This window comes from Chlorocebus sabaeus, chromosome 6, assembly GCF_047675955.1.
Source record: "Chlorocebus sabaeus isolate Y175 chromosome 6, mChlSab1.0.hap1, whole genome shotgun sequence".
Classification (NCBI taxonomy): Eukaryota; Metazoa; Chordata; class Mammalia; order Primates; family Cercopithecidae; genus Chlorocebus; species Chlorocebus sabaeus.
Window position 1 is genome coordinate 50,287,595 of NC_132909.1, and position 27,872 is coordinate 50,315,466.

Sequence of the window (27,872 nt, forward strand, 5' to 3'; positions counted from 1 at the left end):
GAGTGCAGAAACACGCCAGCGTCAGTTCTGCAGAGTCTGAAACACTTTCTGCTTAAACGCAAACATTCTCCCCGGCACAGAAGGTTACAGAGGGAGGAAGCCCCGCCTACGAAGGGCAGTGGCCAAGACCCTGTCAATCTGTCTTTACTCAGACACATATCGCATTGCTTCTCCTGTCACTCAGTGTTAAGGGGGCAGGACTTGGATCATCACCCAATCAGGGGCTCTGGGGCGGGGACCTGCAAACCATCCAATCAGGAACTCTGCAAGGGGGGACGGGGGGCAACGTTCAACAACTCCGCGGGGTCTTCCTGTTTCGCGTCTGCTGCGTTTGGGTTCCGGTCTCCGCTTCTCCAGTGGCCCGGGTGGCTCCACTGCAGCGTCTGGCGTGCTGGGACCTGCACAGGCCGGAGAGAGCCGTAGGCAGGACCCCGGGACACCCTGGAAGCCAGGAAATGGTGCGTGTGCGGGGCCGGGCGTCTGGAGACTGGGGGAGGGGCTTGTGGGAACCGGCCGGAACCGGCTGTGGAAGGTCCCTGGCCTCCCTGCAGCGACTCCAGGGTCTGGGACTCGAGTTCCCGGGCGCAGCTCGGCCCTCTGTCCCCTCGGCCACAAGGTGGGGCTGGGCCGTAGCCGGTACCCCAGGCGTCCTGTCCTGTCCCTGCGCGGCGAGTGCGGCCCCGGCCCGGGAGCCCTCTCTGGGCAGCTCCGCGCCCGCAGCCCCGCCTCTCCCCCGATTGTGCTGGGACACGGGAGGGTCGCAAGGAAGAATCCCCTCTCGAGTGTAGGGTTCGTGCATGGGAGGAGCTGTGGGCTGTGGGCTTCCCAGTCCATCCTCTTTTTTTTCCGGGGGACTGTCTCCCTCTGAGTCTTCCAAACGTACTGGAAAAAGAGTCTCAAACCTACGACTCCAGTTTTTTTAAGCCTAGCTTTTTCTAGGGCTGGGAATAAATGCCTAAATTTCAGGTTCCTTCCCCGCATTCCCAAAGGTGACCCCTCCCCAAATCACAACATTATCAACTGGTTTTTGTTCTACATTTCAGACACTGTATTTTAGTTGTTTATAGTTTCTTTCACCATCCTATTTTGAAAGGATTTGTTTTCTGTTTGTGGATTATTTATTTATTTTGAGACAAGAGTTTCACTCTGTCGCCCAAACTGGAGTGCAGTGGGAAGATCTCAGCTTACTGCAACCTCCGCCTCCCGGGTTCAAGCAATTCTCCTGCCTCAGCCTCCCGAGTAGCTGGGATTACAGGCATGCGCCACCAAGACCGGCTACTTTTTGTATTTTTAGTAGAGACTGGGTTTCGCCATGTTGGCCAGGTTGGTCTCGAACTCCAGACCTCAGGTGATCCACTCGCCTCGGCCTCCCAAAGTGCTGGGATTACAGGCGTGAGCCACCGCGCTCGGCCTCTTGTTTGTGTACTTGTAACCTGACAGGGAAACAGAGAATAAGAACCTGACACTCTGCGGTAGAACATTTTTGTGCTGTCCCTCCTTTTATCTTTCCTAAGCCCCCATGCCTAATCAGAATGTCTTTGGGTGGAGTTTCCCCTTTGGAAACTTTACACGGTGATGTGGCCCTTTATCTTTTCCTGGTCCTGATTTTCAGAACTGCCTGGACCTGACCCAAGATACCCACAGCTGCCACTTCTCTTGGAGGATGTAGTGATTATCAACGCCTGGGTCACTCCTCCCAGAGGACAGCTTAAGGTGTAGGGGTGGGGCCTCTCACGGGAGCAGCTGGATGCCCTGAGGTGGGAGGAGTCTCCCGGTATCCCCTTCCTCTGAAAAGTTTACCCTTTGGGACACTCAGCTTTTCTTCCTCAACCGCAGTTTCCATTCCTTAGGGACACATTGATGGTTAGCCAATCTTAGGCTGTTACTGAGAGGAAAAGACACAAATGATTCCTGACCTCTGGATTATTTTAGTCTAGTGAAGGGAGAAAAACTATCTCAAAGGAGAAGGAAAACCCACTCCGTTGAAATGGTGCAAGAACCTGAAAGTTAAAATGCGCTTGGGGCAGACTGAGCAGGGCACAATTCACTGTCTTCAGGGAGGTTGGTCACTGAGCACTCAGTGAGCCAGGATGGGGCTGGGGAGATGTCCTAGGTGATAGGGTGACCTCACCTGACACTGGAATCAGATAAATGTCTGTATTCCAGGTCAGCTCTGCCTCTCCCTGGGTTTGTAAACCCTTAAAAAGATTTGTTCGCTTATTTGATCCTGTTTTTCATTAAATGTAAAATGTATTTCATCCGTAGTGCTTGAAAGACAAGATAAAATGTTTACAAACAGGCAGAAAGTAGATTTGAGGAAAAACAATTATCTAGTCTTACATTCAAGTTGTTAAAAATTCTTATTTATGTGTAGTCCCAGCTACTGGGGAGGCTGAGGCAGGAGAATGGTGTGAACCCGGGAGGCGGAGCTTGCAGTGAGCCGAGATGGCGCCACTGCACTCCAGCCTGGGTGACAGAACGAGACTCCGTCTCAAAAAAAAAAAAAAAAAAAAATTCTTATTTATGTAGTTTCTTCCCCACAACATATGTGGTAGGTTTCTCAGGTCTGTTTTCTTTTGGGTGATTTCAGATTAATCCCAGGACTTAGCCTTGAGAATGCTACTGGGGATAAGAATCTCAGAGAAATAGGGAAATTCAGTCTTCCATTATGGTTACAGAGAAATGAATACATTTCCACAAAAAAGTGTACTAGATACATTGGTGAAATACAGAGATTCTCTAAAATATCATCTTCTTCTTTGCAGGGTATTATGTCGTAATAGATAACTGTTCTGTATCTTTTCATCTGGACTTTGGTGATTAATGCTAAGTCCTATCGGACTTTTAAATATTAGTAAAGAAGTTGTCATGGAAGTAATAGTAATGTGACATCTCTGTTATCTGAAAGGGATAAATACTTGTGCTTTTCATGTTTAAGCTATAGAATACAAATGTCTTACGGTTTCCTTTCCTCCTATATACATAAACAGTGAGTTTGAGTGATTTTTCTGGATTCTTCAAACACAGGATATTTTCTTTTTTTTTTTCTTTTTTTTTTTTTTTTTAGACAGAGTCTCGCTCTGTGGCCCAGGCTGGAGTGCAGTGGCGCAGACTCAGCTCACTGCAAGCTCCACCTCCTGGGTTTATACCATTCTCCTGCCTCAGCCTCCCGAGTAGCTGGGACTACAGGCGCCTGCCTCCATGCCCAGCTAATTTTTGTATTTTTGTTAATGCCAGGATGGTCTCCATCTCCTGACCTTGTGATCCGCCCGCCTCGGCCTCCCAAAGTGCTGGGATTACAGGCATGAGCCACCTCGCTCGGCCCCGATATTTTCTTCTTTAAAAATAAGTGAAGCTGGGCATGATGGTGGCATGCCTGTAATCCAAGCTACTCGGGAGGCTGAGGCAGGAGAATTGCTTGAACCTGGGAGGTGGAAGTTGCGGTGAGCCAAGGTCGCTCCACTGCTCTCCAACCTGAGCAACAAGAGTGAAACTCAGTCTCAAAAAAAAAAAAAAAAAAAAAGTAAGTGAATAGTCTTGTCTGACGAAGCAGAGGTGTGAGGCCAAGTGTGCCTCAGAGTGACTCCAAACTTAGAGCCTGCAAAGGGAGGTCATTGAAGTCCCAGTTGGTTCTTCCTGGGTAGAACTTGCAGGCATCCCAGCCTGATCACTCCATCCAGGGGAGGAGTCCTTTATGCTGAGAGAAGCTACAGACCTCTGGAAAGCTGAAGATACACACATAGGTATAATTGGGAGGGTGATACCCTGTCTGAGGTTGTAATTGTTATTGTTCAGATAATAACAATAAACCATGGGCTCTCATGATTTGAGAGAGCTGTTTCTAGACATTCTCAAATTCAAGAGATCTGGAGTTAGGTAAAAAGTGACTTTATGTGAAAGGAGTATAACGAAAGGGGGAAATCAGTAGATACAAGATCTGCAAGCATCCTAGAGGTTAGGCAGAAAAAGGCTTTTCTGGTGGAAGTGGTGGCTTACATCTGTAATCCCAGCACTTTGGGAGGCCGAAACAGGAGGATTGCTTGAGGTCAGGAGTTTGAGACTAACCTGGACAACATAATAAGACCACCTCTCTACAAAACTAAAAAGAAATATTAGCTGGGCATGGTGGTACACACTTGTAGTCCCAGCTGAGGCTTAGGTGGGAGGATCCCTTGAGCCCAGGAGATCAAGGCTCCAGTGAACAATGATTCTGGCACTGTACCCTAGCCTGAACAACAGAGCAAGACCCTGTCTCCCCTCCTCCTCTTCCCCTAAAAAAGTTTTTCATTCATAAGGAGGGAACAAATAAGATTAGGAATAGGTGGGAGGAGAGGGCAGAGTGGAAAGTGCAAAATCGGATCTTAGATCAGAGAATATTTTTCCTGAGGTTAGTCTGTTCTTAGGATGATTCATAAAGGAGGGGTTGGGTGGATGCTTCCTTAGGCTGTGAAGGGTGGGTCAAAGTTCAGGGCCTGAAAGGAGAGAAACTTAACCAAAGGTTGGATTTACAGATATTTTGTTTTGACTGATCAGTGAAGACAAAACTGTCCAGCCCATTATTTAGGAAGTAAACAATGGGAATTTGGAGAGTCTGGCTTTTTTTTTTTTTTTTTTTTTGAGACAGAGTCTTGCTCTGTCGCCCAGGCTGGAGTGCAGTGGTGTGATCTCAGCTCACTGCAAACTCCACCTCCCAGGTTCAGGCCATTCTCCTGCCTCCGCCTCGTGAGTAGCCGGGACTACAGGCGCCGGCCACTACACCCAACTAATTTTTTTTGTATTTTTAGTGGAGACGGGGTTTCACCATGTTAGCCGGGATGGTCTCGGTCTCCTGACATCATGATCCACCCGCCTTGGCCTCCCAAAGTGCTGGGATTACAGGCGTGAGCCACTGTGGCCAGCCGCCTGTCTGGCTTTCTTATGGGTAAAGTAAAGGACATCTAAATTAGTAATAGGAAGGATTTTTTTCCCACCCAGTATCCTGTTTCTCTGGAACACCAAGGGCCGCAGTCGCGGAGAGTGTTTTAATCATAGCTATTCTGTAGGATTATAGAGCTTAGGTAAAATTCAACATTGTCAGCAGTTTGGTTTTGTATCCACAGAGTTGGTTTAGTCAGAGTGTAATTTCTGCAAATATCTGTGAGCGTCAGACTTAGAGAAAGACACCTTTGATTTCTTTCTGCTGGAGAAAAGGTTTATGAATTTAAGAGTGTATTTGCTTCTGTGGTGTAATAAATATATTTGGTGTTTGTCTGCAGTTCCTGGGACAGGGATCTTAAAAACCCTTGGAATTTCCTGAGTGATAGGTAGAGTGTGTTTTGTTATTCACAGCAAGCCCCTTTCAGACCATACTTGAGTTTTAAGCTAATGAGGTGACTGTGGAACCCCTGGATACTTTCAGAGTGGAGACTGGTGACCAGAAAGACCAAATCCATGGCTAGAGGGTTGTCATTTTAAGCTCCAGTCCCTACCTCAGGAAAGAGTGGAGACTGGAGATGGAGTTATGTAAAAATGTTTGAGCAAAGACATTCGGAGAGTACTTCCAGGTTGATGAGGACATTGATGTGCTGGAAGGGTGGTGCACTCCAAGGTGAGCGAAGCCTATCCACTCCCCTTTCCCTGCCATTTTTCAGCTCTTATTTGCCTGTCCCTGAGTTATACTTAAGTAACATGTTTTGTTGAGTTCTTTGAATAATTTTAGCAAATTGTTGAACCCGAGGAGGAGATTATGGGAGCTCATGATTTGTACACAGTTGTTCAGAAGTGTGGGTGGCTTGTGACTGGCATGTGAACTGGCATGTTGGGAAACTGAGCCCTGAACTTGTAGGGTCCGTCCTAATTCTGAGTGGTGTCAGAACTGAACTATTAGACACCTAGCTAGTGTTAGAACTGGTCGGTGTTTACACTTTTGGTGTCACAGAAAAGACACCAGAGGTCAGAACTTTAAACTGACTCCAGGTAAACATCTGGTCACTGGTGAGAATTGAGACCATGAATCACATCATGAGGAGAGGAGAGTAGGGTGTGTGGAGCTCCCAGAATGTTTCCCTCACTCATTTCTTTCTTTCTTTTTTTTTTTTTGAGATGGAATTTCGCTCTCGTTGCCCAGGCTGCAGTGCAGTGGTGCGATCTTGGCTCACCGCAACCTCTGCCTACCAGATTCAAGCGATTCTCCTACCTCAACCTCCCGAGTAGCTGGGATTACAGACATGCGCCACCACGTCTGGCTAATTTTTTGTGTTTTTAGTAGAGACGGGGGTTTTCTCCATGTTGGCCAGGCTGGTCTCGAACTTGGTGATTCGCCTGCCTTGGCCTCCCAAATTGCTGGGATTACATGCGTGAGCCACCGCACCCGGCTCCCTCACTCATTTCTTAGGAGTGGGCCACATCTTCACATGAATGGTCCTCAGGCTTGTTGAACCTTCTGAATGTGGGTTTCCTTGTGAACTGTGGGTGAAACAGGCTGCTAGGTAATAGATCCCAGAGAGAAAGGATGGTTCTCCTTGTAGGCCAACAGGAAGAGGGTGGCTGTTTAGGACCTGACATACACAAGTAACCAGGAAACAAGACAGAGGAATCTGGACAGATGCCTTTATTGGAGACTCTGGGAGTTCTTGTTGGTGAGTTTAGAGCAGGCAGATGGGAATTCCGTGGAGTCACATGGTGACTGAGAGGTGGTCCCTGCAGCCTCTCTGTACATTCCTTGTGTGGGGTCAGTTGGATGATTTCTAGCAGTTTGTATCTAGCCGTCTCATGGGGCGGTGGTCACAGGGAGGTGGCTGTGTAAGGCAGGTAACTGGATTGACCACATGGAGGAAATGGGAGGAGGCGTAGAACTGGAAACTGTATTAAGAGTGACTAAGCTCTGCTTCTGGTATGAGAAAGTTAAAGCCATATTCACAGTGGCTTCTGAGGTAACATACAATTTTAAGAATTCACTGCAATAGACAGCTCTACACTGAATTCACAACATTGTGTGGAGATGATGGACAGAAGATGGATTATCCCTGCGCCTGGGGTTTAACTGTCTATCGTTTCTATCCCTGACTGACCATACCTGCTCTGTCATAGGTTCACATACCTTACCTAGATGCCCTGGTTTCAGAATTTCCATATTTCTTTGGTCTGTCTCTCTGCTACTGCCATAATGTCCTAATTATTTCATAACCCTGATGTATGGTTGAGAAAGTGCTATACTATCTTAGGCACCTGGGCCTGCTGTAATACATTGCCATAGGCTGGGTGGCGTAAACAACACACATTAAGTTTTTGCAGTTCTGGAGGCTGGGAAGTCCAAGTCCAAGGTGCTGGCACGTGTAGTATCTGGTAAGGGCCTGCTTTCAGGTTTTCAGATCATCATCTCTCATTGTATCCTCACAAGGCAGAGGAGAGAGGAAGCAAGCTGTCTCCTGTCATTTTTTCTAAGGGTGCTTAATCCCGTTTATGAGGGCACCACCCCCATGATCTTGAATCCCGATGACCTCCCAAAGATGCCACCTCCTAATACGACATTAGGAGTTAGAATTTCAGTATATGAGGCCGGGTGCGGTGGCTCACGCCTGTAATCCCAGCACTTTGGGAGGCCGAGGCGGGTGGATCATGAGGTCAGGAGATCGAAACCAGCCTGGCCAACGTGGTGAAACACCATCTCTACTAAAAATAAAAAAAAAAATTAGCCGGGCGTGGTGGCGGGTGCCTGTAGTCCCAGCTACTCAGGAGGCTGAGGCAGGAGAATGGCTTGAACCCGGGAGGCGGAGCTTGCAGTGAGCCGAGATTGTGCCACTGCACTCCAGCCTGGGCGACAGAGTGAGACTCTGCCTCAAAAAAAAAAAGAATTTCAGTATATGAATTTTGGGAGGGACACACAGATTCAGGCTGTAACCTTTCCTAACTGTGTACTGTACAAAGTCTTTGCTGTTTTTAGATATTTGAGTTCTATTTCAGTTTTTTAAATTTTTTTATTGTTTTGAGACAGTCTCGCTTTGTTGTCCAGTCTGGAGTGCAGTGGTGCGATCTTGGCTCACCGCAACCTCTACCTCCTGGGTTCAAGTGATTGTCTTGCCTCAGCCTCTCGAGTAGCTGGGACTACAGGTGTGCCACTGTGCCTGGCTAATTTTTTGTATTTTTAGTAGAGACGGGGTTTCATTGTGTTGGCCAGGCTGGTCTCGAACTCCTGACCTTGTGATCCACCTGCCTTGGCCTCCCAAAGTGCTGGGATTACAGACATGAGCCACTGCACCCAGCTATTTCAGTTTTTTAGAAGTGGCCTTCTTTTCTCCTCTCCTCTCCCCTCCCCTCCCTTCCCCTCCCCTCCCCTCCCCTCCCTTTTCTTCTTGCCTCCCTCTCTCCCTTCCTTCCTTCCTTCTTTTCTTTTCTTTTCTTTTTTTTTTTTTTTTTTAGATGAAGTATCACTCAGTCACCCAGGCTGGAGTGCAGTGGTGTGATCTCAGCTCACTGCAACCTCCGCCTCCTGGGTTCAAGCGATTCTCCTGCCTCAGCCTCCCGAGTAGCTGGGATTACAGGCGCACCCCACCACGCCTGACTAATTTTTTGTATTTTTAGTAGAGACGGGATTTCACCATTTAGGCCAAGCTGGTCTTGAATTCCTGACCGTGGGTGATCTGCCCGCCTCAGCCTCCCAAAATGCTGAGATTACAGGCATGAACCACCGCACCCGGCCCCTTCTTTTATTTTTTGAGGCAGAGTTTCCCTCTTGTTGCCCAGGCTGGAGTACAATGGCATGATATTGGTTCACTGCAACCTCTGCCTCCAGGGGTTCAAGTGATTCTCCTGCCTCAGCCTCCCAAGTAACTGGGATTACAGGATGTGCCACCATGCCCTGCTAATTTTGTATTTTTAGTTGTGACAGGGTTTCACTATGTTGGTCAGGCTGGTGTGGAACTCGTGGCCTCAGGTGATTCACCCACCTTGGCCTCCCAAAGTGCTGGGATTACAGGCGAGAGCTGCTGCACCTGGCCCTTTTTCTTTCTTTTCCTTCCTTTCTTTCCTTTTTTCTTTTATTTATTTATTTATTCCTTTCCCTTTCTTTCCCTCCTTTCTTCCTTGAGATGGTCTCTCTCTGTCACCAGGCGTGATCTGCACTTTCGTGATCATGGCTCACTGCAGCCTGCAACTCTTGGGTTCAAGTGATCCTCCTGCCTCAACCTCCTGAGTAGCTGGGACTACAGACATATGCCATCACGCCCAGCTAATTTTTAATTTTTAGTAGGGTTGAGGTCTCATTATGTTGCCTAGGCTGATCTTGAACTCCTGGCTTCAAGTAATCCTACTACCTTGGCCTCCCAGAATGCTGGGATTCCATGTGTGTGTGCCTGGCCTAGAAGCAGTTCTTAAACCTTTTTTTTTTTTGAGACAGAGTCTCACTCTGTTAACCAGGGTGGAATGTAGTGCCTTGATCTTCACTCACTGCAACCTCTGCCTACCTGGTTCAAGCCATTCTTGTGCCTCAGCCTCCCAAGTAGCTGGGACTACAGGCGCCCGCCACCATGCCTGGCTAATTTTTATATTTTTAGTAGAGATGGGATTTCACCGTGTTAGCCAGGCTGGTCTCAAACACCTGACCTCAGGTGATCTGCCTGCCTTAGCCTCCCAAAGTGCTGGGATTACAGGCGTGAGCCACTGTGCCCGGCAAGAAATAGCATTTCTTAAGTTTAATAACATACCAAGCAAACCTGGTTGTGAATTTTATGGAATTTAATAAAGCATTGTATTTGGGAGAGCTCAAGCATAAATCATGGTAATATTCAGCCTCTTTTCTAAGGATGTATGCCATTTCTCCATGTAGTGCTTCCTAATTTGATGTATCTTTTCTGTTTTTTTGAGACAGAGTCTCACCCTGTCCCCCAGGCCAGAGTCCAGTGGCGCAATTTTGGCTCACTGCAACCTCCGCCTCCTGGGTTCAAGCAATTCTCCTGCCTTAGCCTCCCAAGTAGCTGGGATTACAGGTGCATTCTATCACACTAAGCTAATTTTTTTTGTATTTTTACAAAAGCCTGGACACGGGCTTTTGCCATGTTGGCCAGGCTGGTCTCGAACTCCTGACCTCAGGTAATCCGCCCATCTCAGCCTCCCAAAGTGCTGGGATTACAGGCGTGAACCACTGTGCCCAGCTATTTTTGTTTTTTTGAGGCAGGGTCTCACCCCCGTCACCCAGGGTGGAGTGCAGTGGTGCTGTTGTGACTCACTGCAGCCTAGACTTCCTGGGCTCACGTGATCCTCCTACCTCGAGCCTCTTCAGTAGCTGAAACTACAGGTGCACACCACCATGCCCAGCTAATTTTCGTGTTTCTTTTTTTTTGTAGAGACAGGGTTTTGCCACATTGCCGAGGCTGGGGCTATGCTATTTTCCTTCCTTCCTCCCTCCCTCCCTTCGTCTCTGTTGCCCAGGCTGGAGTGTGGTGGCATGATCTCTGCTCACTGCAACCTCCACTTCTGAGTTCAAGCGATTCTCCTACCTCAGCCTCTCGAGTAGCTGGGACTACAGGTGCCCGCCACCAGACATGGCTGACATTTTAAAAAATTTTATGGCCGGGCGCGGTGGCTCAAGCCTGTAATCCCAGCACTTTGGGAGGCCGAGACGGGCGGATCACGAGGTCAGGAGATCGAGACCATCCTGGCTAACCCGGTGAAACCCCGTCTCTACTAAAAAAATACAAAAAACTAGCCGGGCGAGGTGGCGGGCGCCTGTAGTCCCAGCTACTCGGGAGGCTGAGGCAGGAGAATGGTGTGAACCCGGGAGGCGGAGCTTGCAGTGAGCAGAGATCCGGCCACTGCACTCCAGCCTGGGCGACAGAGCGAGACTCCGTCTCAAAAAAAAAAAAAAAAAAAAAAAAAAAAAAAAAAAAAATTTATTTATTTATTAATTTATTTATTTTGAGACAGAGTCTCACTCTGTCACCTAGGCTGGAGTGCAGTGCCGTGATCTCGGCTCACTGCAAGCTCCCTCTCCTGAGTTCACGCCAGTCTTCTGCCTCAGCCTCCGAAGTAGCTGGAACTACAGGTGCCTGCCACCACGCCTGGCTAATTTTTTTGTATTTTTAGGAGAGACGGGGTTTCACTGTGTTAGCCAGGTTGGTTGCAATCTCCTGACCTCGTGATCCACCCGCCTCGGCCTCCCAAATTGCTGGGATTACAGGAGTGAGCCACCGCACCTGGCCAATTTTTGTATTTTTAATAGAGACGGGGTTTCACCATGTTGGCCAGACCGGTCTCGAGCTCCTGATGTCAATTGATCTGCCCGCCTCGGCCTCCCAAAGTGTTGGGATTACAGGTGTGAGCCACCACACCGGCCCTATGCTATCTTTTAAATGTTTACTTCAGTGGCTTGATGCTCACAATTCGGAGTACACTGAGATTTATTTGTGTTTTGAGTTTCCATTGTGGAAACTTACTAAACATCTTGCATTTGAGGAAACTACATAAAACAGTTGCACAGTCAGCTGAAATATTGTAAAGGGGGCCCGGCTCATGCCTGTAATACCAGCACTTTGGAAGGTTAAGGCAGGCGGATCACAAGGTCAGGAGATCGAGACCATCCTGGCTAACACAGTGAAACCCCACCCGTCTCTACTAAAAATACAAAAAAATTAGCGAGGCGTGGTGGCAGCCGCCTGTAGTCAGAGCTACTGGGGAGGCTGAGGCAAGAGAATGGCATGAACCCAGGAGGTGGAGCTTGCAGTGAGCCAAGATCGGGCCACTGCACTCCAGCCTGGGTAACAGAGCAAGACTCCATCTCAAAAAAAAGAAAAAAAAAAATTGTAACGGGAATGTCAATCTAATGACAGCCAGGCCACTACTTTGAAGTCTTCTCATCATGTGCCCCACTTGAAATGATTCCTAGAAGCCAAATCATCCAGTCTCTTTCCAGATGGGACCAGTGTTAAGGGTTATAATTTCCTTGCTTTTCTTAACCTGTGTATTTAACCTTACTTACATCAATATATTTTATTTTAAGCCAGTCAATTGTGTATTTTATTTTCGAATGAATCTTATTCAAGTGCTATTATATTGTTATATTGTATGTACTATGGAATGTCAGGTTTGTTTCGTTTAGTTTCTTTTTTTTTTTTTGAGACACATTCTCGCTCTATCTTCCAGGCTGGAGTGCAGTGGTGCGATCTTGGCTCACTGCAACCTTTGCCTCCCAGGTTCAAGAGATTCTCCTGCCTCAGCCTCCCAAGTAGCTGGCACTACAGGTGTGTGCCACCTTGCCTGGCTCTTTTTTTTTTTTTTTTTTTTGTATTTGTGGTAGAGATGGGGTTTCTTTTTTTTTTTTTTTGAGATGGAATCTTGCACTGTCACCCAGACTGGAGTGCAGTGGTGCAGTCTCGGCTCACTGCAAGCTCCGTCTTCTGGGTTCATGCCATTCTCCTGCCTCATCCTTCCAAGTAGCTGGGACTACAGGCATGTGCCACCTTGCCCAGCTCTTTTTTTTTTTTTTTTTTGTATTTTTAGTAGAGATGGGTTTCTTTTTTTGATTGTTTTTTCTTTTTTTTCTTTTTTTTTTTTTTGAGAGGGAGTCTCGCGCTGTCGCCCAGGCTGGAGTGCAGTGGCCGGATGTCAGCTCACTGCAAGCTCCGCCTCCCGGGTTCTCGCCATTCTCCTGCCTCAGCCTCCCAAGTAGCTGGGACTACAGGCGCCCGCCACCTCGCCCGGCTAGTTTTTTGTATTTTTTAGTAGAGACGGGGTTTCACTGTGTTAGCCAGGATGGTCTCGATCTCCTGACCTCGTGATCCGCCCACCTCGGCCTCCCAAAGTGCTGGTATTACAAGCTTGAGCCACCGTGCCCGGCCAATTGATTGTTTTTTCTTTTTGAGATGGAGTCTCGCTCTGTCGCCCAGGCTGGAGTGCAGTGGCCGGATCTCAGCTCAGCAGCAAGCTCCGTCTCCCGGGTTCACGCCATTCTCCTGCCTCAGCCTCCTGAGTAGCTGGGACTACAGGTGCCCGCCACCTCGCCTGGCTAGTTTTTTGTATTTTTTAGTAGAGACGGGGTTTCACCATGTTAGCCAGGATGGTCTTGATCTCCTGACCTCGTGATCCACCCGTCTCGGCCTCCCAAAGTGCTGGGATTACAGGCTTGAGCCACCGCGCCTGGCCTGGTTTTTTTTGAGATGGAATATCGCACTGTCACCCAGTCTGGAGTACAGTGGTGCGATCTCAGCCCACTGCAAGCTCCGCCTCCCGGGTTCACGCCATTCTCCTGCCTCAGCCTCTCGATTAGCTGGGACTACAGGTACCCGCCATGACGCCCGGCTATTTTAAAAAATATTTTTAGTAGAAACGAGGTTTCACCGTGTTAGCTAGGATGGTCTCGATCTCCTGACCTTGTGATCTACCCGTCTCGGTCTCCCAAAGTGCTGGGATTACAAGCGTGAGCCACTGTGCCCAGCCAGCTTTCTGTTTTACACAATCATGAATCTTCCCTGAAATGTTAATTTATTTGCTTTTTTAGTTCATAGTTTACAGAAAAATTTAGGAGCTATTACAGAGCCCCTTCTCCTTACTTCCCCTGTTTTTTTTTATTTTTGTTTTTTTGTTTTTTTTAAACAGAATCTCACTCTGTCACCCAGGCTGGAGTGTGGTGGTGCGATCTCGGCTCACTGTAATGTCTGCCTCCTGGATTCAAGGGATTCTCCTGCCTCAGCCTCCAGCGTAGCTGGGATTACAGGCGCCACCACATCCAGCTAATTTTTTTTTTTTTTTTTTTTGGTTTTTTTTTAGTAGAGACAGGGTTTTGCCACATTGACCAGGCTGGTCTTGAACTCCTGACCTCAGGTGGTCCAACTGCCTCAGCCTCCCAAAGTGCTGGGATTATAGGCGTGAGCCACCATGCCTGGCCTACCTCCCGTATTTTTTAACATACTGCCTTAGTGTGGTGTATTAGTTGTGATTATGAACCAGCATTACATCTCATGATGATAAAAATTGATGAACCAACAACATTATTATTAACTAAAATTAATACTTTTTAATTTTTTTTAGAGACAGGGTCTTGCTCTGTTGCCCAGGCTGGAGTGTAGTGGCGCAATCATAGCTCACTGTAGCCTTGATCTCTTGTACTCAAGCATCCTTCTGTGTCAGCCTCCCAAGTAGCTGGGATTACAGGCTTGTGCCACCATACCTGACTAGTTAATTTTTTTTTTTTTTTTTTTTTTTTTGAGACAGTGTCTTGCTCTGTTGCCCAGTGCAGTGGTGCAGTCTCGGCTCACTGCAACCTCCACCTACTGGGTTTAAGCAATTCTCTGCCTCAGCCTCCCAAGTAGCTGGGATTGCAGGCATCTACCACCATATTTTTTTGTGTTTTTAGTAGAGATGGGGTTTCACCATCTTGGCCAGGCTGGTGTTTAACTCCTGACCTCGTGATCCACCCGCCTTGGCCTCCTGAGGTGCTGGAATTACAGGCGTCAGCCACTGTGCCTGGCCAAATTTTTTTTTTTTAATAGAGACAGGATTTCACTATATTGCCCAGGCTGGCCTTGAATTCCTGGGCATTAAGCAGTCCTCCTGTCTTTGCCTTGTAAAGTGTTAGGATTACAGGTGTAAGCCACTGCACCCAGCTAATATTATTTTATATTTTACTTTATATTTATGTATTAACAGTGTAAATGTATAGTCATATGTTAAATGTGTATTATATAGTAATTTTATATTTTAACTTAGGATTTTTTTTATTTTTATTTTTTATTTTTTTTGAGACGGAGTCTCGCCTAGCCCTGTCGCCCAGGCTGGAATGCAGTGACGCGATCTCAGCTCACTTCAAGCTCCACCTCCTGGGTTCACAACATTCTCCTGCCTCAGCCTCCTGAGTAGCTGGGACTACAGGCGCCTGCCACCATGCCCGGCTAATTTTTTTGTATTTTTAGTAGAGACAGGGTTTCACTGTGTTAGCCAGGATGTTCTCGATCACCTGTCCTCGTGATCCACCCGCCTCGGCCTCCCAAAGTGCTGGGATTACAGGTGCGAGCCACCACCCCCGGCCTTTTTATTCTATTTTAAAAAATCTGTTGAGACTTAGTTAACTTTCAGCACTACTATTCAACATAGTACTGAATGTTCTAGTCAGAGTAATTAGACAAGAAAAAGAAAAGATATCGAAATTAGGAAGAAGGAAGTTGTTTCCTCTTCGTAGATTATACGATCTTACATGTAGAACATCGAAGAAATTTCCCCCACCCCGCACATACACTTAGAAGTAGTAAATGGGCCGGGTGTCATGGTTCACACCTGTAATCCCAGCACTGTGGGAGGCTGAGGTGGGCGGATCACGAGGTCAGGAGTTCGAGACCAGCTGGGCAACACGGTGAAACCCCATCTTTACTAAAAAAAGAAATACAAAAATTAGCTGGGCTCTGATGGTACATGCCTGTAATCAGGAGGCTAAGGCAAGAGAATTGCTTGACTCCAGGAGGTGGAGGTTGCAGTGAGCTGAGACCGCACCACTGTACTCCAGCCTGGGCGACAGAGCAAGACTCAGTCTCAAAAAAAAAAAAAAGGAAGTAATAAATGAATTAAGCTGATTGGTAGGATATAAATGGAATCTTTAAAAATCTGTTATTTCTATACATTGTCACTGAACAACCCAAAATGGAAATTAAGAAAACATTTTCTTTTTTTTTTTTTAAGACGGAGTTTCACTATTGTTGCCCAGGCTGGAGTGCAGTGGTGAAATCTCGGCTCACCGCAACCTCCATCTCCCAGGTTCAAGTGATTCTGCTGCCTCAGTCTCCCGAGTAACTGAGATTACAGGCATGCACCACCATGCCTGGCTAATTTTGTATTTTTAGTAGAGATGGGGTTTCTCCTTGTTGGTCAGGCTGCTCTCCTTGAAGGTCTTGAACTCCCAACCTCAGGTGATCTGCCTGCCTCAGCCTCCCAAAGTGCTGGGATTACAGGCGTGAGCCACCGCGCCTGGCCTAGAAAACATTTCTTCCGTATACTTTAAATCATCTTTAGCTCACTTATAATTCCTAATACACCATAAATTTTAGGTAAATAGTTGTTATGTTGTGTTGTTTAGGGAATAATGACAAGAAGAAAAAGTCCATACATGTTCAGTATGTACCTAACCATCATAGACCTAACTACGTAGTACTTGATCAGAGGGTGGTTGAATCTGAGGATGCAGAAACTCCAAGTATGGAGGGCTGACTGTAATACCTCACTGGATGATAGATAAACAAAACATGTGATATCCATACAGTGGAATATAATTCTACCATAAATACAAAGTGGGGATGCATGCTGCAGCACAGATGAGACTCGAGAAACCTATAATGAAACTAGTCACAAATACTACATGACATGATTCTGACTGTATGAAAGTCCATAATAGGAAAATCTACAGAGACCGAAAGATTGCTGGTTATCAGGGGCTGGGGATTGGCGGAGGAAGATGGGAAGGTAGGAGATTGACAGGTAAAAGGTACATGGGCTTATGTTTGAGGTGATGAAAATTGTGATCATGATTGCATGTATCTCTGAATATACTAAAAACCATCTATTAAAAGTATTAGGAGTTTCCAGGTTCATTCCAGATCTATATAATCTGTTACTGTTTTTCTTGTATTTACCAATGAGAATAAGACTTCAGGGCTGGATGCGATGGCTCACGCCTGTAATCCACCACTGTGGGAGGCCAAGGCAGGAGGATTGCTTGAGCCCAGGTGGTCGAGACCAGCCTGGGCAACATGGCAAGACCCTGTCTCTACAAAACAAACAAGTAAATAAATAAGTGGGCCTTGTGGCTTGTGCTGGTAGTCCCAGCTACTCCAGAGGCTGAGGCAGGAGGATCCACTTGAACCTAGGTGCTCCAGGCTGCAGTGAGCTATTGCACCACTGTACAATCCTAGCTTAATCAGTGTTACCTGGGTGACAGAGCTAGACCCTGTCTCTTAAAAAAAAAAAAAAAAAAAGGGAGTTGCCTTAAAGATATCATGCTCTCACACGTTTCAAAGTTCTCCAGGGACACGTGCAAAGACTGATTGGAAAGAAATACCCTTCTGGTATAAAGTGTACACTTGACAGTTTTAATTTTAGATGACTTCCTGCCAGCAAATTCTGGTCTACTGTAGTCCTCTTGGTCCAGCCACCCCCAAATAACCACTTTTGATCATTTTTTGTGCATCCTGTCACTGTTTACATAAAAACAAGTGACTGGGAATGTATATTTTTATTTCCTGCCTTTGTTATAGTAATGAGTGGTCAGACTCCAGTGTTTAATGCTTGTCTGCTGAGAGCTAAAACCTCACCCTCCCCTTCTACCCTTGTGCCCACACCTGGACCAGCTTTCAAGGAAGCCTGGGGTTCTGTCTTCTGGTGTCTGTCCATGGAACTGTCATCCAGCCCCAACCCCAACACAGTAAATACCCAGGCCAGGCAGCTTCCCCTGTTCTCAAACCATTTCACACCTGCCTGATGGGCCTGCCCTGCTCTCCCCAGACACCTCAATCACGTGAGAGTAATAAGCCTTTTTATGCCCTCTCAGCCTGTGTGAGACACTCTGTCATCAGTGTCAGCGTCAGAACCACATCTCTGCAGTCGGTGCTGTGAAGATGTCTGGACATTGACCACCACACGGAGGGGTCTGTCTCCACTGGCTCCTCTGCTCTGCTGCCTGAAAACACTGGGCACGCACTTTGAGCTGCTGCTGCTTAGGGAACTCCTGCTTCGAACTGTCCTGCTCTGTATTTATTGTATTGTTGAGATCCAGCAAGTCTGGGTCTGTAATCAGCCCGAGTTGGCAGTTTGATAATTCCTTGACATTTAGGAAGGGAATATAGGATTGGGGCCCTCCTTAAAGTGGTCCTGGATTGTGTGTCTTGGTCTGGACCCGTGTCTTTTAGGACGAAGCTGTGAGTGCTGCTGTATTCTGGTGCCCTCTATAGGGTGCTGACTCTTATCTGAAAGAACAGTTATTATTTTAATTAAAAAATTTTTTTGGTAACCAGGCCTCACTCTGTTGCTCAGGCTGGAGTGCGGTGGCACCATCATAGCCCACCGTAACCTGAAACTTGCGGGCTCATGCAGTCCTCCTGCCTTGGCCTCTCAAAGTGCAGGGATTATAGGTGTGAACCACTACACATGGCAGAAGAGTCATTTGAAAAGAAGAGAAAGAAGGGAAAAGGTACGTGGTAGGCTGAGTCCATACTATAGTATCAGAGGGCGTTGGGCGCGATGGCTCATGCCTGTAATCCTTGCACTTTGGGAGGCTGAGGCGGGCGGATCATGAGGTCAGGAGATTGAGATCATCCTGGCTAACACGGTGAAACCTCATCTCTACTAAAAATACAAAAATTAGCTGGGTGTGGTGGCGGGCACCTGTAGTCCCAGCTACTCGGGAGGCTGAGGCAGGAGGATGGCGTGAACCCGGGAGGCAGAGCTTGCAGTAAGCTGAGATTGCGCCACTGCACTCTAGCCTGGGTGACAGAGCAAGACTCTGTCTCAAAACAAAATAATAATATCAGAGGGCTGCCAAGGACCCTTAAGTGCTGCTGCTGCCACTGCCTGTGCCTCTGTCACCACAAGGATCCTTACTCTTGGTGTTATAGGGGACAACATCCAGATATACCCCTGTGGCACTGGAAAGGGAGTAGTTCAAACCGAAGTGAATCCTGGAGTCCTTTAAACTTTGTAAAACCATCGCTGCCTTGGAAGAGGTCCATGACCCTGAGGATACAGATGTAAGGCTCGGTGTGGGGGGAAAACATGCAAATACTAGGGTAGACAGGACAGCTCCTTTCGCCATCCCTGATGTATATCCAAAGACAGACAAAACCAACAACCAAAGAGGGAAGCAAAGGGAAAAATGAGTACTGAAACAAAGGTTCACAATTTTACCCAATTGGAAATCCAAATACGCTAAAAATATTTCCACAGCTAAGAAGATAAAAGGGGACTACATGGTACTTGTGCCTCCCTCAGCAGGGTAGGTTCTTTTTTTTTTTTTTTTTTTTTTTTGAGAAAACTCTGTACCCAGGTTGGAGTGCAGTGGCGCGATCTCGGCTCTCTCCACAACCTCCCATCTCCCGGGTTCAAGCAGTCCTCCTGCCTCAGCCCCCCGAGTAGCTGGGATTACAGCCACCTGCCACCATGCCTGGCTAATTTTTGTATTTTTAGTAGAGACGGGGTGTCACCATGTTGGCCAGGCTGGTCTCGAACTCCTGACCTCAAGTGATCCATCCACCTGCCTTGGCTTCCCAAAGTGCTGGGATTACAGGGGTGAGCCATCACACCCGGCCCACAAGGTAGGTTCTGAATTAATACCTGCTGTAATGTGCTCATTAATCTTTCAAGCTGTTAATCAACGTAAAGTGCAAATTACACTTATACCTGGTGATCCCACTAAATTTAAGCAAGGTAAACCCTGTAATCTGAGTAATGAATATAAAATAGAGGATAAACAGATATGCCTTGTCTTAACCATCGGAGTTATTTGCCTTGTTTCAATTAAGCATGGTCAAAGTACCCATTGTCCTAATATACCCTGTACTGAGCAGGGTTACTCTAAAATGATAAAAAATAAATCAAGTCTTTGACTGTTACAAAGTGGCTTGGCAAGATAGAATTTCATGGACCTTTATCCTCAGTTAAACAAGTTTCTGTGGCCCAGTATAAATTAGATGATTGAAAATAATTATTAGAGTCATTGAGTGAACAGCAGTAGGGAGTTTGCATGGATGACATTACCACACGCGTACCCGAGGGAGCCAGTGGAGAGTTGCTGCTTTTCATCACTTAATTGGGAAGTCTGTGATATACAGATCCAAGGGTTAGCCTGCTTGACCAAACATGAGGCAGTCATCTTAACACTGGCCAAAAATGGGTTCCATCTGCTCTAAGGTTTACAGACTGTAGCGGTTGTGTAAGACTTTTCTGTTTGTGGTAAGATACCTTTGAGTATCTCTTATGTCAGATACGTAAAATAGAAATCAAGGTAATACGTGTCTTTTTTTTTTTTTTTTGAGACAGAGTTTTGCTCTTGTTGCCCAGGCTGGAGTGCAATGGCGCGATCTCAGCTCACCACAACCTCTGCCTCCTGGGTTCAAGCAATTCTCCTGCCTCAGCCTCCCAAATAGCTGGGATTATAGGCATGTGCTGCCATTCCCAGCTAATTTTATATTTTTAGTAGAGACAGGGTTTCATCATGTTGGTCAGGCTGGTCTCAAACTCCTGACCTCAGGTGATCCACCCGCCTCAGCCTCCCAAAGTGCTGGGATTACAGGCGTGAGCCATTGCGCCCGGCCAATAAATGTCTTATATGAAGTCCACAATACAAGGATACTCATCTATGTCCCAGTTCCGGGCAGCACTGATGGTAACTAAGGCCCTAGTTTAACTTCTCAGAATATACAGTGCTGGGCTCCTAAACAAGGCATTGGATGGAACTTTCTCTTCTCTTCCCAATCTCCTGCTGAAGACCTCATTCGTCACCGTAACGGCTTACTAAAATAAGTTCAAATCAGTTGCATGAGTTATGATATGGGCCAGGCGTTATGCAAACACACACTAAGGGTTGTCAGGTCTTCTTGGCATGTTGAGTCCTTTATCATTATGTGATGCTCACTTATATCTCTTTATTTTTATTTATTTTAAAATTTTAATTTAATTTTTTTTAGAGACAGAGTCTCACTCTGTCACCCAGGCTGGAGTGCAGTGGTGTGATCATACAGCTCTTTGCAGCCTTGAACTCCTAGGCTCCAGCAATCCTCCTCCCTCAGCTTCCCAAGTAGCTGACTATACATGTGATACCACAACTGATTAATTAAAAAAATTTTTTTTTAAATGTTTTTGTATAGATGAAGGTCTTGCTGTTTCCCAAGCTGGAGTGCAGTGTCTATTCACAATAAATTATAGCACGTTATATCCTTGAACTGCTGGGCTCAGGCAATCCTCCATCTCAGCCTTCTAAGTAGCTGGGACCATAGGCATGCCCCACTGCATCTGGCTTATCTCTGTGTTTTTTCCTGTCTCTGAAGTGTACTTTGTGATATTAAGATAGCTATGCCATGTTTCTTTTAATTAATGTTAGCATTTTATATATTTCTCTATCCCTTTACTTTTAACATGTGTGTCTTTGAATTAAAAGTGGTTTCCTTTTAGCCAACATACTATGTTTTTAAAATCCACTATAACAGTATCTGTCTTCTAATTATATTTGGACCGTTGACATTCAGAGTGATTATCAGTAGTTGTATTAATATCTACCGCATTTTTTACTTTTTTCTATTAGTTGCCCTTGCTTTTTTTTTTTTTTTTTTTTTTGTCTTGTCTCTGACCTTCCTTCTTGGGCTTTAATTGAGCATTTTACCTGGAGGTGACATATTCTGTAATCATATGATTTGTTAGTGATCCTTTGGTCCTGACTGGGGTTGTGGCCTTCTGTGGTATTGTAAGAAAGATATATGATCTTTTCTTCCCGGTGCCTACCATGGCTCTCCTATGTTGTTGTTGTTGTTGTTGTTTTGAGTCTTGCTCTGTCACCCAGGCTGGAGTGCAGTGGCATGATCTCGGCTCCCTGCACCTTCCACTTCCTGGGTTCAAGTGATTCTCCTGCCTCAGCCTCCCAGGTAGCTGGGATAACAGATGCGCATTACCGTGCCTGGCTAATTTTTGTATTTTTAGTAGAGACGAGGTTTCACCATGTTTCCCAGGCCAGACTCAAACTCCTGACTCAAATGATCCTGACTCAAGTGAACTCAAGTGATCTTCCCGCCTCAGCCTCCCAGAGTGTTGGGATTACAGGCATGAGCCACCGTGCCAGGCCAGTATTCAGAATTCTTGTTAAAGGTTAGGGAAGCTATCATGTTGTTCTTCAGAAGACTTTGACCATTGTCAGATATTCATTATTCCTGCTACATTTAGAGAAGGACTTTTTGTTGACTTTTCAACAGTCTTTAGGGGATCTATAGAATTTAAAATATATTTTGTAAGAGGTTATCTTGAGGACATTTCATTCTTTCTGAGAACCCATCTTTTCAGTCAGGTGTGGTGGTTCACACCTGTAATCCCAGAACTTTGGGAGGCTGAGGCAGGAATTTGAGATCAGCTTGAGCAACAAAGTAAGACCCCATCTTTACAAAAAAATTAAAAATTAGCTAGGCATGGTGTCTTGTGACTATAGTTCTAGCTACTTGGGAGGCTCGGGAGGGAGGATCACATGAGCCCAGGAGATGGAGGCTTCACTGAGCTATGATCATGCCACTGCCCTCCAGTGTGGATGACAGAGCAAGTTCCCATTTCTAAGAAAACCAAAAGAACCCATCTTTCCCCTTATTTTATTTTGCCTTGACATTACACAATGTAATATCACATAGTGACTGGTCAGGAATCATTTCCTCTTGAAATTTGAGAAAGAGGATTTTATATTGTTTTGGAGAAAAGCACTGCTGATCCCTTCGTGTGTTTTATAATTATAGTCAAATTCGCCATTAAACCGTCTGGACTTGAATGAAATCCCTCAGAAATTGCAACTCTTAACCTGTTCCTCAAGGTTAGCAAGGCATAGGGCACCTTGTTATGTATCTGCCAGAAAAAAACTCTTCTGACATTTTGTTTTCTTATTATGTGTGCATATATAAGGTAAAAATAGGTGGGAAACTATCTTTGACGTTCATGACTATGGGGATTTTGCTAGTTGAGGGGGTGCTGCCTAAGTTGCCATACCTTCTTCCTCATACCTGAGTCATATCTTCCCAATAGCTTCCTAGCCTAGTGAAATGGGATAGAGTCAAAGGAATCAGTGAGTCTATAACAAATATTATATACATACAGGTTAAAATGAATACTTTTACAGAGGAATATTTTCATTCAGCCAACTTGATCTGTTATGTCTAATGGCTTGGAATCCTTCAGGAAAGTATGGTCAGCTGGATTTTGTCAGCAGGTGGATTTCTATGGGCCTTCTGGCCTTTCATGTTTGATGAAGGGAACAGAAGAAAATGGTTCCACTTCTTCAGTGTGTATTTATTTATTCATGGAAACCTTTTTCAGGTTTTATCCTGTGTTTCTTTTTCTTTTTTTTTTTAGACAGAGTTTTGCTCTTGTCGCCCAGACTGGAGTGCAGTTGCGGCTCACCGCAACCTCCACCTCCTGGGCTCAAGCGATTCTCCTTCCTCAGCCTCCCGAGTAACTGGTATTACAGGTGCCCACCACCATGCCTGGGGAATTTTTTGTATTTTTAGTAGAGACAGGGTTTTGCCATGTTGGGCTGGCTGGTTTCAAACTCCTGATCTCAGGCGATTCGCCTGCCTCTGCCTCCTAAAGTGCTGGGATTACAGGCGTGAGCCATTGCGCCTGGCCTACCCTGTGTTTCATGGAATGCTGATTGGTGTGAGATATGAAAGGAAATGGAAGTTTTTCCCAGAAGAAATGATGATCTTTTTTTTTTTTTTTGAGACGGAGTCTCCCCTTGTCGCCCAGGTTGGAGTGCAGTGGCTGGATCTCAGCTCACTGCAAGCTCCGCCTTCCGGGTTTATGCCATTCTCCTGCCTCAGCCTCCCGAGTAGCTGGGACTGCAGGCGCCCGCCACCTCGCCTGGCTAGTTTTTTGTATTTTTTAGTAGAGAGGGGGTTTCACCGTGTTAGCCAGGATGGTCTCGATCTCCTGACCTCGTGATCCGCCCATCTCGGCCTCCCAAAGTGCTGGGATTACAGGCTTGAGCCACCGTGCCCGGCTGGAATGATGATCTTAAATTTTTTTTTGAGACAGAGTCTCTCTGTCCTCCAGGCTGGAGTGCAATGGCACAATCTCGGCTCACTGCAACCTTTGTCTCCTGGGTTCATGCTATTCTCCTGCCTCAGCCCCCGAGTAGCTGGGATTACAGGCGCGCGCCACCATGCCTGGCTAATTTTTTTGTATTTTTAGTAGAGGCGGGGTTTCACCATGTTGGTCAGGCAGGCCTCAAGCTCCTGACCTCGTGATCTGCTTGCTTCGGCCTCCCCAAGTGCTGGGATTACAGGCGTGAGCCACCGGGCCTGGCCAAAATTTATTTTCTTTGTATAGCATTTTATTTGTTTCTCCAAGGTGAACTGGATCCTACCATTAGAGACCAATAAAACTTGTAGTGACTACAGTAAAAATGTAGAGATCAGTTGCATGTTTTCATGGGGTAATTAAATTTATGAGAAAGTGAATGTAGACAGAATTCTGACAACCATATTTATTTATCATAAAATAAATGTTTGGAGACCGCCACATCATTTGTCAACTTTTTTGTTGTTGTTTTTGTTTGTTTGTTTGTTTGAGATGGGGTCTCTCCCTGTCACCCAGGGTGAAGTGCAGTGGCGAGATCTCGGTTCACTGCAACCTCCATCTCCCTTTTTTAAGCAATTCCTCTGCCTCAGCCTCCTGAGTAGCTGGGATTACAGGCATACGTTGCCATGCCCAGCTAATTAGTGTATTTTTAGTAGAGATGGGGTTTCACCATGTTGACCAGGCTGGCCTCAAGCTCCTGACCTCAGGTGATCTGCCTGCCTTGGCCTCCCAGAGTGCTGGGAATGGAGGCATGAGCCACTGCACCTAGCCGTTTGTGAACTTTTATGAATTGGGTTTACATCCCTGTACTGTCATCTCATTCTTTCTCCTGCGTTGCATATTTGGGATGTTTTAGGACTCAGTGGCCTCCGAGGATGTGGCTGTGAACTTCACACTTGAGGAGTGGGCTTTGCTGGATCCTTCCCAGAAGAAACTCTACAGAGATGTGATGCGGGAAACCTTTAGAAACCTGGCCTGTGTAGGTAAGGATGACATCATTCCTTCTCTTAGTCAATTAGACAAGAAGTATTTCTTGCTCTTTAATGCTGTTTCATGATGTCAGATGTGGAAAAGGAAATACTTGGGTGAATAAATCAGGGTTGTTTATACCTGATCATGAACTTAGAATCTAGTCATTTTTCTGTAATGTCTATCCGTTCATAAGGATTTTTTCTGACTATATTTTAGGAAAAAAATGGGAAGACCAGAGCATTGAAGATTGGTACAAAAATCAGGGGAGAATTTTAAGGTAATTTGCACTGACAAGAGAAAGCAATGTCCCCTTCTCAGTATGTCATGAAATTTTAAAAATAAGGAAACAAACCAATAAGCCCAGCTTCAAATTTATTTATTCCTACAAAATTTATTTATTTCTTTTTCCTTCCAGAAAAAGTGTGACATAGATATTCAGTGTTGCAAAATCATTCACTTGGAAATAGTATTAAGAAACTGTATATATGAATATCACTTTTTTGATAATAGCTACTGTCGAGCCCTCTTGCAGAGCATTCCATCTCTTCACTTTCAAACAATTCATACAGGCCTGAAAACCTACCCTTTCCCCGATTATGGTAAAAATGTAAGTCGAAAAACTGTTAATAAATATAAAGTCACAAGCCGTTAAATCATGCTTTCTGTTTTTTCCAGCAATCATACGGAAGAGGGACTCAGTGAAAGTAAAGAATATGATCAATGTGGAGAAGCCTTCAGTCAGATTCTCAATCTTAATCTGAACAAGAAAATTCCTACTATAGTAAGACCATGTGAATGTAGTTTGTGTGGGAAAGTCTTCATGCATCATTCATCCCTTAGTAGACACATCAGATCTCACCTTGGACACAAACCTTATGACTATCAGGAATATGGAGAGAAACCATACAAATGTAAGCAGTGTGGGAAAGCCTTCAGTTCTTGTCAATCCTTCCGAAGACATGAAAGAACTCACACTGGTGAGAAACCCTATGCATGTCCGGAATGCGGGAAAGCCTTCATTTCTCTCCCAAGTGTTCGAAGGCACATGATTAAGCACACTGGAGATGGACCATATAAATGTCAGGAATGTGGGAAAGCCTTTGACCGCCCCAGTTTATTTCAAATACATGAAAGAACGCACACTGGAGAGAAACCCTATGAATGTCAGGAATGTGCAAAAGCTTTCATTTCTCTCCCAAGTTTTCAAAGACATATGATTAGGCACACTGGAGATGGACCTTATAAATGTCAGGAATGTGGAAAAGCCTTTGACCGCCCCAGTTTATTTCGAATACATGAAAGAACTCATACTGGAGAGAAACCCCATGAATGTAAACAGTGTGGGAAGGCCTTCATTTCTTTCACAAATTTTCAAAGTCATATGATTAGGCACACTGGGGATGGACCTTATAAATGTAAAGTATGTGGGAGAGCCTTTATTTTTCCCAGTTACGTTCGAAAGCATGAAAGAACTCATACTGGGGAGAAACCCTATGAATGTAATAAATGTGGTAAAACCTTCAGTTCTTCCAGTAATGTTCGAACACATGAAAGGACTCACACTGGAGAGAAGCCCTATGAATGTAAGGAATGCGGGAAAGCCTTCATTTCTCTCCCAAGCGTTCGAAGACACATGATAAAGCACACTGGAGATGGACCTTATAAATGTCAGGTATGTGGTAGAGCCTTTGACTGTCCCAGTTCGTTTCAAATACATGAAAGAACTCACACTGGAGAGAAACCGTATGAATGTCAGGTATGTGGGAAAGCCTTCATTTCTCTTAAAAGGATTAGAAAACATATGATACTGCACACTGGAGATGGACCTTATAAATGTCAGGTATGTGGTAAAGCCTTTGACTGTCCTAGTTCTGTCCGAACACATGAAAGAACTCATACTGGAGAAAAACCCTATGAATGTAAAGAATGTGGGAAAGCCTTCAATTATGCCAGTTCCATTAGAATACATGAAAGAACTCATACTGGAGAAAAACCCTATGAATGTAAGCAGTGTGGGAAAACGTTCAGTTATTCCAGTTCCTTTCAAAGACATGAAAGAGCTCATAATGGAGATAAACCTTATGTAAGGAATGTGGGAAAGCTTTCATTTATCACAGAACCTTCGAATACTTGTGAAAATGCATAGTGGAGGACACTTCTACAAGTATCTACATATCCAAAGAATATGGAAAGTCTTCAGTTTGCTTTCTGGGTTTCGGACTTGTTTGGGAGCTCACCCCTTTCTCCTGTTTCTCACTTTTGGAATAGGAATGCCTATCCTATGCCTGTCTCGTATTTTGGAAATACACAACCAGTTTGGTTTTCACAGGTTCGGAGCTGAAGAAGGATTTTACCTCGCATGAACTGAATCTCATCCATATCTGAGTTTTGTGATATTGAGATGACACTTTGGAGTTTGAGTTTAAACATTAGGCTTCATGCTGGAATTAACTGAGACTTTTGAGGCCTTCAGGATGAGATGAATATATTTTACATGTGATGACATGGATTTTGGGGGCCAGAGGTGTAATGTTTTGGCTGAGTGTATGCCCCCTCAGATTAATATGTTGAAACCTTACCCCCACCCCCATCCCCGTATTGTGATGGTATTTGGAGGCCCTGTCTCTGGTGGTTTTTAGGACTGGAGGACATCATGAAGATGGAGGCCTCATAATTGGGATTAGTTTCCTGATACGAGTCCCTAAAGAGCTAGCTTTGCCCTTCACCATGAGAGGGTGGAGTGAGAAGATAGCTATCTTTGAACCAGGAAGCAGGCCCTTACCAGACACGGGCTCTGCCAGTGCCTTGATATTGGACTTCCCAGCCTCCCAAACCGTGAGAAATAAATGTTTGTTGATGAATTAAGCTTTCCAATTTATGATATTTTGTTTTAGCAACCCAAGCTAAGACACAATCCAATTTTAAAATGGAGGAAAGGACTCGAATAGACATTTCTCCAAAGAAGATATCCAGATGGCCAATAAGCACGTAACAATGCTCAACATCATTGGTTGTTAGGGAAATACAAATCAAACTCAAGACATACATACCATCTCATTAGGGTTAGTAGTATCAAAGATGGAAAACAATACTGACAAGGGTGTTTGAGAACCTTGTGCACTATCACTGGGAAT

General features: G+C 45.5%; 1 protein-coding gene across 1 annotated transcript; it reads left to right on the forward strand.

The window, feature by feature from the left end:
- Positions 1-270: 270 nt before the first annotated feature.
- On the forward strand, positions 271-27,599 carry ZNF564 (zinc finger protein 564). Its single transcript, XM_007995395.3, has 4 exons — positions 271-458; positions 24,623-24,749; positions 24,955-25,015; positions 25,414-27,599. The coding sequence occupies exons 1-4, from the start codon at positions 456-458 to the stop codon at positions 26,882-26,884; spliced, it is 1,662 nt and encodes a 553-aa protein (XP_007993586.1). The 5' UTR covers positions 271-455; the 3' UTR covers positions 26,885-27,599.
- The last annotated feature ends 273 nt before the right edge of the window (positions 27,600-27,872 follow it).